Raw genomic sequence first — 14,277 nt, forward strand, 5'->3', positions numbered from 1 at the left:
CACAAACAGGGTCGGTTCGTCGTGATCGGTTTCGCCATTTGGCTCTATCGAATGCCTGATCTGGGTGCAATCTCGAGGCTTTTAAATCCCCATCCAGCGTATGAAGCCACCGTTGTTTAGGCCTGCCTTTTGGTCGTTTACCATCGACTTCGATGTTCAGACCAATCTTGGCGGGTGAATTCTCGTTAGCACGAATTGCGTGACCATACCATTGAAGCCGCCTCTGTCGCAACTTTTCCACGATCGGTGTAACCCCATAACGATCGAGGACATCCTCATTTCGAATGTGATCAAAACCTGTCACGTCACTAGTCCAACGTAACCTCTTCGTCTCCATTACCGCAAGACGGCGTTCATTGTCTTTTATAATTGGCCAACACTCAGAACCATAGAGAACGACAGGACGGACGACATTGCGGTAAATTTTAGATTTGAGACGTTCGTTGATACGTCGATTACAAAAAACACCAGTTGTGGAACGCCACTTCATCCAGCTTGCGTAAATGCGTAAAGCAATTTCATATCGCAATTCTCTTGGCTGATAGGGTCGACCCGAGGTTCGCTCAGTTCTGGGCAGATCACTGCCGCTAACAGTAATTGTGCTTATTTCATGGGGATCGGTGAACAGTCTCAACTTGTTGTATTTGAGGAAAGATATCATTGTCCATCCTCTGCCTCACCGATGACAAGAAGAAATAATATCGATGGCAAGTTGCAACCTGGCCGGACTCCACTTTGGACTTCAAATTCTTCTGACAATTCACGTCTGTGCAGTACGTGGCATTTTGGGTCATTATATGATGAAAATAGCTATTAGTTTCTCCAAAGTGTCCCTCCTACGTAGAGCATATAATCCGCAGGGTGTTAATGTGGTCAACGTAGGAAGATTTGGAGCGCCAGCCTGATTCGGGTCGACCAAGCTTTCGGGCTGCTCATCAATGCGTTGCAGGATTTCTTTAGCCATAATCTTTGCAAAGGTAGGGAGTACGCATACACCATTTCAATTATTTCACTCCTGCTCTTTTTGGAATCTTAACGATCATCACCTTCTTCCAATTTCTGGAAAGGTCTCGGATTCCTAAATTTTCGTGCAAATAGAGGCAGCAGCAGGTGGCAGCTCTCCAGCCATGCGAGAAGTGGCAGCCGTATGCAAAGATAAGCAACCGTCATATATTCATCGCTTTCCAGGCTGATGTCAGCGTCTTTCTTGTTGCGCACATAGAGGAGACCACTCCTAAATCCTCTATTGCTCGTGGTCGATTGACTCCATTTGATCGCTTGTGCGATGTGACTGGGTTAAAAACTAACTGACCTTTTCATTATCTCAACGCAAATGAGAAACACCACAGACTACATCGCGTTTATGTGGAGACATTTTCTGCTGGAGGTAGAGCTTCTAACATTTGCAATGTTGCAAAGTCGAGGCTCCCGTTGAAGCCTTATCCTCTGCCGTATTTCTTTGTTTAAAAGGACCCATCATCAAATGGAGTCTTTCAAAAGAGTCACCCTCAAATGGTATTTAACTGTTGACTTTGACTCTATAACTTTCTAGTTGATTACCACTAGACGATAGGTCAATATCCTCTTTCTAAACAACACAGTCATTTAGTTTTTCCCATCGCATAGCATTGGCGTTGACGTATTATTAATATTTCAGCTCTGCTCTATGCGTGTTCAAAAATGCATCTAGCAACAGCGTGGCAACATCATTTTCATAACCAACCACGTGTTATTCTTCGGCCATATCAAGTCTTATCATTATCTTCAATTACAACCGATAACAGCTATGACGATGAAATTCGGGCAAGGTTCTTGGCTGCCAACAGTTTTCAGGTTGCGGTGGGCGGGTCACCTAATCCGTATAGATGAGGATGATTCAGCTCGGAAAGTCTATAAGAGAAATATCTATAGTAGAAAAAGAAGACGAGACAGACGCTGCCTGAGGTGGAGGGATGGCCAGACAGTTTTTAGGGATAACGAATTGGTAAACCTCGGCGCAAAACCGGGGTGTCTGGAGTTCCTTACTAACGCAGCCCTAGGCTGGATACCGGTTGTTGTGCCCATGATGATGATCATGTTGAGTCTTAGTAGAATAATTTAGGAAGCATTCGAAAGATTACGTCCCTATAGGGACGTGTTTCTCATCCACCCTAGCCTTCCAGACTCTAATGGAGCAGAGAACGACGTCGCAGATTGTCAGCCAATAGCCGTGAGGGATAGGCCGAAATCTAACACATTTGTCCATTTTACACTGTAGAAGAACTCTAAAAGTCAACGGCCGTATGCCCCAATTGGATTAACCGCAATCCATGACAACATCCACTGTGGACCTTCTGCTCTGAAATTCAAGATGAGCTCCAAGCAGCACGTGTTGCTTCGGTGAATGTACTCCTGTCAATCTATTCAAGAGTCTTCCCGATTGTGTTATATGCTTGGCACGGCGGTCGGCAGTGAGTTTCCTCAGTTGATTACCGCGAGCCTAACCGCCTGTTAGAGACTGAGACTATTCCTACTGTTCCGCACTAAATGAATAAGGTTTGCGAAAGTGGCCACTTTATAACCAAGTTCTTGTGGATCCCTATCCTCCTCGCTGACTGGTGCGCTAAATGATCAAGTTTATGACACTTCTTCCAAGTCAAAAAAGGCATTGGGTGCACTTCAAGTGTTTGTTATCAAGTTCACCAGGTTCATAATTGGAGTTACAAAAATGCTAGTGTGGCCTGCCTGTCATGATAGTTTTGATGAAACTCCCAATTTTCTTTCGCGGACTGGAAAAGTGTACTGGAAGAGTGTCGGACAGGGAACGCCGAGCGGTAACGTGATCTATTTTGACTGCGATGAATTGATGACAAAGTTCTTCGGAAACTTACAACCCCTCCTCCGACGTTACCAATTATTCCCACAAAAAGATTATAGTGCGAAAAAAAAACTCGATAACGAACCTTCCCTCCAAGCCGCCTACATTATGCGTTTCTTTGATGGATGAAGTATGGCTTATTCAAGTGTATTAAAGAGTCCCTCAACCTGGATCCAAATCTCTGTGCCTAAGACAGCGTCCTTTGGAATGTCAAGCTGGTGTCTAAAATCTGGCATCATCTGATTTGGTTTTAGATATACGCTATCCCTAAACACTGAAACCAGAAGGCAATGGTATCCAGTAGCTTCTGTCACGCCTAAACGAAACGTAGAATGTGCGACACTAGCGTTTTCGCACGTGCGATCAAACCTTGATTTTTATGATTGCTTTTTATATTCGGATGCATAATACGCGAAGTGTGAATAATACGTGAAGTTTTTTTATAGATGACTTGCGAAGAAATGAAGTTTCCAAAAGAACCCCCTTCTAAAAGCTTTTTGACCAGATATTTCAGTGGAGTTGCACTCAGGAGCTGGCGAATCAGTGAACTCTGCCATTTGTCTTTTAGGTTTTGGGGAAAACTCTGGCTTCTTGGTTGACCTTTGCTCCGAAGGTCACTGTCACCACCCCAAATTCGACGTTCGTTAAAAAAAAAACTCGCAGTTACCAGTTAATAATAGCTTGGAATGTACATAGCGGCCAACAGAGAAGTAAATCGTAGCCTCAGCTATCTTAACGCTATTCGCACCACCGTAAGCGTGAAGTTTACAATGAAAGATTTCTGAAAATTCTGCACCTTTAATTGTGCCCCCCAGGCAGCGTAGATTTGTGGTCTGGATGGGATTTCATTTGTGTCGGCTGTACGACAATCTCATGTTTTTTGGAGGGCACCGAGATATTCTCCTCAATTGAATTTTAATCTTTATTTTTATTGCAGAAGCTATTAGCCTTCCAAAGCGGTATAAGGCTCTCCTTTAGAGTTTCCAGATGTAACCGAAAAAACTTCAATATTCAGCGCTGTGTTACGTGGCCATAATCTTGGCCTGACTTGGCCACATCATTCCTTTCTTTTTTTGGCAGTTTTCTTTTGCTCCACCCGTGGCTAATATATGAGTTTCTCTCCTATGCAGATATTAGGGGTACCCATAAGTCATCAATTATTTGAGGATGAGTAATTTGTCATCAGTCGTGTACTAACAGCGAAAGTGATAACATCTAATTTACAGTGAACTTAAGTAGAGCAGGTAGTGAGTAACGTGTAACTAAGTGCATAGCAAGATTAAACTTGTTTTGACAAAATGGCGGCATTTGTACCATCAGAGGACCATATACGGCATTGCATGTTGTTTCATTTTCACGCTGGTTTAAACGCAGCTGCTGCGACTAGAAAAATTTGCGATACGTATGGCGAAGTGTTGGAAGTTAACAAGTGTCAAAGTTGGTATAGAAAATTTGCCGTAGGTGATTATGACCTTAATGATATGCCGCGAAGTGGCCGACCCGTACAGTTCGACGAAGACGCGCTGAAGTCGCTAGTGGAAGCAGATCCGAGATTGACCATACAGGAATTATCGAGAAGCCTACAATCAACCTGGTCAACCGTACAAAGACACTTACATCAAATCGGCAAAAAGTGTAGACAAGGTGTTTGGACTCCACATGAATTAAGCGAAAGCAATAAGGACCAGCGACGAACAATTTGCACATCTTTATTGACGAGACTGAACTCAGATCCATTTTTAAACAGGATCGTAACTGGTGACAAAAAGTGGATCCTGTACGATAATGTAAAACGCTCTAGACAGTGGCTTTCAGCAAATCAGGCGCCAAGACCGACATCAAGACCAACATTGACAATGAGGAAGGTTTTACTCTCAATTTGGTGGGATTGCAGTGGAATCATACACTTCGAGCTATTGAGAGCAGGCGAAACGATAACAGCAGACTCATATTGTTCACAATTGGAACGACTTCAATCAAAGCTAATTGAAAAACGGCCAGCTCTAATCAATAGAAGAGGAGTCATTTTGCAACATGACAATGCCCGGCCTCACACAGCAAGAATCACGCAAGAAAAAATAAAGGAGTTAGGATGGGAAGTTCTACTTCATCCACCCTATTCACCAGATATTGCCCAATCGGATTATCATTTGTTTCGGTCGCTGGAACATTCCGTACGAAATAAAACTTTCAACTCTGTCACCGACGTCGAAAGGCACCTTCAGTCATATTTTGCTTCACGGCCGGCAGATTTCTACAGGAATGGAATTGAAAATTTGCGCAGCAGATGGCGAACTGTTATTGATAATGATGGAGATTATATAATTGATTAAGAAATAAAAATATTAAAGTTTTAATAAATTTTTAATATCTTACTTAAAAATAATGGATTACTTATGGGTACCCCTAATATTTCGGCTTTTTATTTTGGGCGCTATTAGTTGCCTTTCTTCTAGTCAGTAGCAAAGCAAATAACACTCCCCAACGGCTTATTCGTTTATTTGCCGAACTTTTCGTACCTAGAGTCGGAAAATCTTAAACAGACATATCCGCTCCACATCTGCCGCACGAACGTCTAAATTAGAGCGACACGTGTAGATTCGCACTCAATAGAATTCATCTCCGATCTCCCTAGTCCTAGTTTCACAAGACCATAAATTAGGTACGACTTCGCGGAGTGGATTTACCTTTAGCCACTCCTTTTTCTCATCCACCAAGGTAAACCGGGCTCTTTCTATCCCGGACATTACAGTCAACAATTATTCTCTCTTCTGGGAGGTGAAGGGCAAGCACCCCACTCTACATGATATTCCATAGTAGGGGACCCAGTATCTAGCCCTGCGGTACTCTAGTTTTGAAAATGTACTTTTTGGAGCCCCAATCTATACCGTGCCAGAGAGTGTTCTTTCGGAGATAATGCACCACGAAACTCAAAGCAGACACACCTTTACCTGCCAAGGACCTATTAATTCGGTTCTAATTGGTGCAGTTAAATGCACTTTTTATATCCAATGCCAACACGGGGCAGCAGCCGAAAGAACTCATCGCGTCTTTTGTCAGATTTAACGCAATACTAATTGCATTTCCGTACAATAAGTGGCCAAACCCTATACAGGCGCTCGGATAAGCTATTCCTGCTTTCGATGATGGATGTAGATGACTCTCTTTATCGTCTTCCCTATCGTATCCAACAGACAGATCAGACGATATGATGCTGGATCTTCATAAGCAACACCAACTTTTATTATTTCCACTAAGCAGGGTAGGGAAAGGGTCGAACATAGTCTCCCACTGCCGACTTCAAAACGTCTTTAGGGAAGCCATCCAAATCTGGAGCCTTATTGCCGCTGATTCTACAGCGGATTTCCTTCCCCCTTTTTGGTTACTGGAGATATCACGCACTCGTTGAATTGAAGAAGCGTCACCCATTGGGGGATTTGGCATCCTGGGATATGTCAAGCTTGAAAACTGAGTAGTTGTCGCCATGCATCCAGCATTTTGCAAGCGTTTTTTTTTAAGCCTGAATCGTCCTAGATTTGCAGTGATTGACTGCTGATTAATGTAAGTGACTTGCCAAATAACTTTACTGACTAAAGCGGCGCTCACATATGCCATCCACTATATACACCAGGTCCCTTCCTTTGAGATTGAGGTCGGCTTCTTATTTAAAGGGTTTGGTTAAAGAATTTGCCGCCGTTATATTCCTAGACTTCCTGAGCTTAAAAGTAAAATCTTCTTTCTGGGACTGTCCAACATTATCTCAAAAATGGGTGAGTTTTGAATCTGCTTTCACTCTCCTAAGAATGTCAGCATATGGCCCTTCACCGCGTTTGTAGGTGATAGTAGCCAAGTATTCAAGGTGTTACGTTTCTGCAGGCTTCGCAGGTAGCGTCAGTCGTCCTCTTCACCTGTTCTACTTTTTTGGAAATGTACCCTTTTATTTCTTCGGCGTTCGTTGGCCAGTTGATTCGTTTAATCGTTGGCGTTTCCCCTTTCTCTCGTCTGGCTCACTTTTTTACCCGACGATTTCACTCATTTTTCACCCTAGGCCTTGTCATATGCCGGCCAGATGCCTGTTATTATGGCACTTATATTCTGATGATATTTCGGCGTCCTTTGATGAAATTACAGACCTCTATGGTTGAGTTACCCAGTGCGATGAGGGCAGGTCCTGATGGATTACTATTTTATTACTAATACTTATCCTTTCATCCTTTGCATACCTTCCCGATAAACACTTTCCAATGGGGAGGGTGCAAGAGCTTCTGAAAGGGTCTGCCAATGGAATCAATTCAAGTCCCTCCCGGGCACTTGTAATATTCGCCTTGGTGGGGGGGGATTTCCGAGTTCTGAAACTTCCATTAAGTTAGTTCGGAAGTAGGAAGAAAGGAAGTACTTCTTGAGGGTTTTTTTTTCTGTGGATATCACACCAGATGCATTGACGAAAACTATCCCCTCTACCCACCCTTTTTGCTTTTCCTAACAATTTTGTAGGAAGTGACGTATTCCATTTAGTCACTTTCTTTTTGAAGTCACCCTCCCGTATTGGCAGCTGGTCAAGCTATCCGCCATTAAAAGGATATCCACTAGTGGAATTTGATTGATCAGTATCAAAAGGCAACATCCCCCAAATTATAACTGTCATTACACAATCGATAAGAACTTTTCTCTTTCTCTTGCCTTACTTACCAGAGTTTACGAACACATATTTGACAAGTGATTCATGACGTCACCTCCAGTCGAAACTGCTAGAAGCTCTCGCCCTTCCTCAAAGGAGACCTCAATTATTTGCATATGTGTCGCATCTGTTTTCTATTGGTCTACCCATCTTTCAGTCGAAATTCCTTGTAATTGTGGCAATTCGGAAGGGCCGTTCGTGAATTGAATGGCAAGTTTTCGTCCCGTCTCTGAGGCAGTTTTTCATCCTGCTAATCCGCTTCAATTTAATTCTAGCTGGGGTTAGACGATAGGGGGTTTTCATTAACTGAGGAAAATGACTCTTTGAAGCTGTTTGTTTTCGTTCTGTTTCGGGGAATATGTGAGAAACCTCTTTACTCCGAGATTTTGTAGAGTGATGGAGATTGAGGATCATAAATACTGAGAATCTGTTCCATGCTTTGGACTGCCAGCACAGAAGTGAGGAAGTTCTTGCGGTATATAACTGATGTGTAAATGCTTCATATCCCCAAATTCGTACTGACGGTTGTCAGCCACACACTTCTCCATAAAATCCTGCGGGTTCACTCATAATATAAATTGGCAGCATCCTTCTAGGATATTGTCTCAGCACTTGATAATGATTTTGATAGGCGGGGGTACACTTCCCCTGTCTCATATCTCAACACATTCAATTTTCCATAAATACAAAGCCCTGACAGATGTTCCTAGGTTATCTTCTTAACAACAGACTTCCTTAAACAAAAAGATACTCCTCCTTGATCCAATTCAGTTTTATCTGTTCATCACTCAGACCCATAACATATCATCAACTCTCAAAACACCTAAGACAGGTGAGAACACTTTTGTAAACAGGAAGCCTCTGCACAACTTGCAGGCGACTAGATACCTAAGCTTTGCTGCTCATCCATCTAAAAATACCTCTCATATCCTTAATCAGTTCGTTGCTACTTCATAAATTGTGTCGACATTCAAAATATGGCAGATTCTCACCTCACCCCCTAATAGAGAGGCATTTACCTCATATCCAATCCCACGCGACACTTCCAAAGACTTATGAAGACTTATTACAGCGCCAGGATCACATTAATTTCCTTGAAAAATTGTAAATCCAGCTGTGTTGATTTTCGCCGTCTCCTGTAACTTCTCATTTTCGCACTAGGAATTTATTCACACCTTACTTTCCGCGAAAACAAAGGGGAAAACTTGTTAAGGCGGAATTAAGTAGGTTTCCCTTGTTCACGTGAAATATAGAGCAGTGCGAAAATGGGTAATGGGGAGAGGCATTGGAGCGTTCAGGACATTAGCGAAAATTAAACTAGAACGAGAAGTTTTAGGGTCCATATTTCTCAAGCGACTCACTATTAAGAATGTCTTTGAGATCTGGGTAAATAGTTTTATGTTGTGCGAGGGAGGGGGAGGGATGGGCTAAGCTACTTACAGAGTGCCTCGGGAAAAGCTGGTGGCATTTTCAGAAATGTGGTTACATTCAAGAAAGTAGTTGTCCTGCAAATATTTTGAAAAGGAAAATGTTTTCCCCTTTTGGAAAAAGTGATGCGTTTCTAGGATCATAAGAATTTGCAAGTTTGGAAAGTTAGCTACAAGGATCGCCTCAAGGCAAGTTTTATGAGTGTTTAAAGGCGTTGGCATTATGTCTGCTAGCCTCCGTCAGTGGTCACATTTCCCGGCAAATATTGTAAAATATGTAACTTAAATCGCTCAGTCTATTAAGAAAATATGTTCCACATTTCCAACCACAAAAACTCTCATTGGCAAAAATCAACCCAACTAGTTCACATCAAAATCCTTATAAAGCAATTACGGGACGATAAATTCCTATAATGACTGTATCTTCAATCCATTCTAAAATCACATCTTATCCTTAAGCATACTCACCACTAGCAACTGGCGACACGATTAATATATTGGCCAATGCAGCGCCTGTTCCATGACCCATTACAGTAACCTTGTTGGGATCGCCACCAAAGGCCGGAAGATTCTCACGGAGCCAATGTAGTCCAGCGACTAAATCCATTAAACCGAAATTACCTTGAGCACTTCCTTTCCCGCCCGTCTTCAGGAATCCTGTAAAAGAAAGTTGAGAAAGGCATGAGCTAGATCTAATTAAGAACATGATAATGAAGGGACTCTAGTGAAAAGGATTTTCAAAACATCCGCCCTAAGGATATGCGACGGGAATAGTACCATAGTTGCGGCAGCGGCAGGGATGAGGGAGGGTGGCTGCTGCGGTAACGGTAGCGTAAGTGACGAAAACTTAATCAGGTTGTTTGCAACGTGGCTAGAATTAGATTAGAAACTGATTTAATCCTTTGGTGGTTTCTATTGTAGTGGAACCTTTGAGGAGTGTTTTGCTTGGCTACGTTACCACCGCCTGAATAGAGGATTTAATAATTTTGAATTTGTGTAATGAAAAATTCAACGGAAAGAGCGGAGGAGTTGGTGTTAAACTTTATCTTAATTGCGATGTTGGGTGGGAGAGAACAGTAAATTTTGATTAAAATCCAAAAATTAAGATTTAAAGAGGCAAATGTGAGTAAAATTTAAAGGTCAAGAACTTAGAAAACTGTGATAACATCTTATTATCAGTTAGAAACAGATAATTGAGCAAACTTAGGGCGCGAAGTCAAGATACAAGATTCGGTTCTCATAACCTATGGCGCTAAGTACATTCATGGTGTGACCACCAACATGTGTTTGCGGGGAAAGAGGCCCCTGATGGTAATTTCATATCTGCCTGACGCAATTTGTTGCTGGTACCAAAAAAAGGGGGCATACGGACCGGACACCATGAGCCTGGGAAAGTTTGCAGCCAACGGCAGAGGAAAGCACTGCGAAAGAAGACTAAGCTTAGCGGAAATGGGGACATCGATCGGTAGTACCACAAGATCCAGCAATAAAAACTGCGGTGGATAGAGAGGGCAAGTTCGTAAACCAGGTAAGATCTATAGGCATGCTTGCATGTGTACCAGTTGCGCAAAGCGAACATGCCAAACAGCACCCCTGGAACTCCTTCCGGGATTAACCCCTCTTCATCTGGACATACAGATGCACGAAAGGAGGGCAATATTTAGGATAGCCGGGAGTATCAGTGAGGCGGGGAGCTGTCTAAACCGAAGGAAGATTGATATTATTTCTAGGCGGTATCCTGAATTACTAATACCAAGGGATAACATGACAACGAGGTTTCGCTTTGATAAGAAGTTTGAAACACGTTTGACTAACAAGGCAAACTGGCAGACCGTGGCTGGGACATACGGCTAAAGCCAGGAAGTGATTAGTTGGTATACTGACGGGTCTCTCACAGCAGAGGGCGCGGGTGCCGATATCATTGGTCCATTTTAACAGCCAAGTTGGGAAGGAGCCCGTATTCAGGCGATACGTTGGCCCCCATAGCTTACACGAAAATACAAATGATAACGGACTGCGGATTATTCAATTAGTAGTGTCACACGAAATGGTTGTTGGAAGTACATGGTTTGCGCAGAAAGCGGTCCACAAACATACATGGGCCTCTCCAGACGGGACCAATTTCAACCAAATTGACCACGTGTTGATCGAACACCGCCACCTCTCAGCCTTGATGAATGTCAGAAAATATAGGGGTGCCAATATAGACTCGGATCACTATCTCGTTGGCATGGTGATCCGAGCTCAAATAACAACACCACCCAGAATCCCTTCCGACAATCAGGTGAGAGTTAACACTGAAGCCATCCACAACACAGTCCTCCGCAACACCTATAAGATGGAAGGGGCGCTTAGGTTTTACCAACAAGTCAGCAGAATGAAGCCTTATACACCTCGATGCCCATCCTGTCGAGACAAAGGAGAAAATCTGATTTTCGACAGAATGGGAATATTAGAGCGATGGGTTGAGTACTTTGATGAGCTACTGAGCAACCAGAACATCGGTGAGTTGGAGGTCCCGCCAACTGAAGCCGACGGACAAATACTGCCACCACCAAGTTCAGGAGAAACAGTCCGCGCAATTCATCGGCTAAAAAATTATAAGTCGCCAGGAGCCGATGGAATTACAGCCGCATTGGTTAAATATGGAGGCGACCAGTTACACTGAGCGGTTCATCAACTTGTGCCCAAGGTATGGGACAGCGAATCAATGCCTGACGACTGGCAACGAGGCATTATCCGTCTCATACATAAAAAGGGAGATATCACACAGTGCAGCAATTATAGAGGTATCACGTTGCTGAGTACCATCTATAAGATATTCTCCGCTAGCTTGGTAGGCCGGATAACCCCATACGCCCAGAACATCATTGCCCCATACCAAAGAGGTTTCACTCCAGGCAAATCAGCAACAGATCAGATTTTCTCTCTACGGCAAGCGATGGAAAACTGTTGGAAGATGGACACCAGTTGCACCATCTATTCATTGACTTTAAAGCCGCCTATGATAGCATAGCCAGGGGCCATGAGAGAATTCGGTATCGCGACGAAATTGATAAGACTGAATAGGTTGACCTTGACCGAGGCCAGATAAAAGCAGCAGGATCACTCTTCAGACCATTCGACATCAATAACGGTCTACGACAAGGGGATAACATGACAATGGGGTTTCACTTTGATAAGAAGTTTGAAACACGTTTGAGTAACAAGGCAAACTGGGAGAGCTTGGCTTGGACATACGGCTTGAATCAGCAACTGATTATTTGGTACACTGATGGGTCCCTCACAGCAGAGGGAGCGTGTGCCGTTGTCATTGGTCGAAAGAAAATGTACTTGGAGTGAATGGGTAGGTACACTAGGATATTCCAGGCGGAAATATACGCCATGGAACTATAGGGGGCAGAATATTGCTATTCTCACCGACAACCAATCAGCGATCAAGGCACTTAGGTCCAAGTGAACTCTAAACTGGTATGGTCTGGATACTCTGAGTTCCAGGTCATGGTGTGTTGGAAGACCATGAGACAGCGGACGAAATAGCCAAAAAGGGAGCTGAGACTTCTTTACACGGGCCGGAACTATTCTGTGGAATTGGAAACTGTTTCATGGCTATAACATTAAAAAATGAAGAAGACCGGTTCCCTTAACAAAATAATAATAATGCTTTCCGTGGGAACTAGGACCGGTGTTCTGGAAGGTGATCAAATCAAAGTGACCGATGTTACTGAAGCTGGTCCCTTCCTTAAGAACACTAGTATGAAAGCAACAAAGGATTATTCGATGCGCTCCTCCATTTGGAGTTTGCTAATGAAGCCACCTTAAAAGTGGCTCCAGCAGGCAATTCCAGTTGTCAGTTCTGCTGGCCAGCCTTAGTTCACCGTCGATCAGAATAGATCATGGTGGATTATGGACACCTTTCCTTCGAAGAAAGGCATGGGACATGATTTGCATGCGAGGTTAACAAAAGCTATGACTTGATCTTAGACACTGGAGAGTTTCAGTTTGTTGTTCGGTCTGAACCAAAAGAGTTCGAAGGTTCTGGGCGGCAGTTATCATATAACGCTTCACCCGCCACCCACTCCCCCTGTAAAAACTGAAATTCGATCACATCAGGAAATCGTAGAGCGTCATTTTTATTCAAAGCGTAAAGAGCAAAGAAAGCCGTCGACTCATATAAAATGGAGGAACTTGCAAAATTTTCAGTGCTCTCCTCCGAAATGGATCTACCTGCAGAGGATAGTGAATATTGGCAACTCCCCCATATGAGAGCTCGCATTGTCAGAGCGAGTACAAGGAGAATCCTACATGTTATCCTACCTTTAGGAAAAGAAGGGGAAGTTAGAGACGTGAACGTAACTTGTTTAATTTCAATTTATGGGATCCGGTATATATACATCGGACACTGGGAACCAGAGAAGACACTCAATGGAGACCAGAGAAATCCTTTGCATAAGCAGACAAAACCCTTTTTGAAAGGGCATGGTTGCATCAGAGCGGCGCATGAAATAACGTATACGGAATCAAGGGGTCTTGAGCAAGTAGCGAATGCATTCCTGTAATAGAGAAACTATTTTATTTCATCACCTTTGCTGGTCTCATGACCGCGAATGAAAAGTGTGCCCACATTCATGGTCTAGACCCCACGAAGTGAAGTGATCGAACTAACGATCTGCACTTCAGAGATGTTACTGCTGATCAAAGACAAATCCTAGTCGAAGTATTACTATCAGACCACCGTTATTAAGAATTTAGTCTGATTACTTCAGGCGACTAGATTGTACTAAAGAGGCAGAATCCTAGGAAAGCGGACTAGGCAAAGTTCAGTGAACATGTTGGGCAAGGGGAGCAGTATCCAGCCTGCTCAGATTTTCACAGTCAACTCGCAAATCGCCCCACCTTACAAGAAAATATTTGCGCTCAAGTTCAATCAGTTCGTTAGAAAAAGCAGCGCAACCTAGATATGCAAACTGATCAACACCCCAGATGTTCTGCTTATTAATAAATAGAATAAGGCTAAAAGGGTTCGGACAAACAGGACAAAGTTCCTAGATCCTCTTTTATTTCGGCACCAAGCCGACTCACATCTCAAAGTTGGTAGCTTCAGATTACGATTGGTCTGCAAGACGGTGAAGTAACGTGAGCGACGATGACGACGACGAAGAGTATGGGCAAAGCTCTGGCACCATGAACTTGGTAGTGCAGGCTCAATTGGAATGGACTCCAGGCTCGTGTCTGCTCTAAACATGAACTACCGCAAGGACTTGTGTCAACCCATAGTGCACCTCTCTGCTCGGATAGACAATCACTCAGATCAC

At 43.4% G+C, this 14,277-nt stretch overlaps 1 protein-coding gene across 2 annotated transcripts in view; it reads right to left on the minus strand.

Annotated features, from left to right (window-relative positions):
- LOC119653028 overlaps window positions 1–14,277 on the minus strand; it is a 330,936-nt gene that overhangs the window by 75,685 nt on the left and 240,974 nt on the right. For both annotated transcript variants that reach the window (XM_038057473.1, XM_038057472.1), the window contains exon 5: window positions 9,431–9,619. In XM_038057473.1, coding sequence (XP_037913401.1) covers window positions 9,431–9,619 — 189 coding nt within the window. The remainder of the gene's footprint in view (window positions 1–9,430; window positions 9,620–14,277) is intronic.

This window comes from Hermetia illucens, chromosome 3 (assembly GCF_905115235.1).
Source record: "Hermetia illucens chromosome 3, iHerIll2.2.curated.20191125, whole genome shotgun sequence".
NCBI lineage: Eukaryota > Metazoa > Arthropoda > Insecta > Diptera > Stratiomyidae > Hermetia > Hermetia illucens.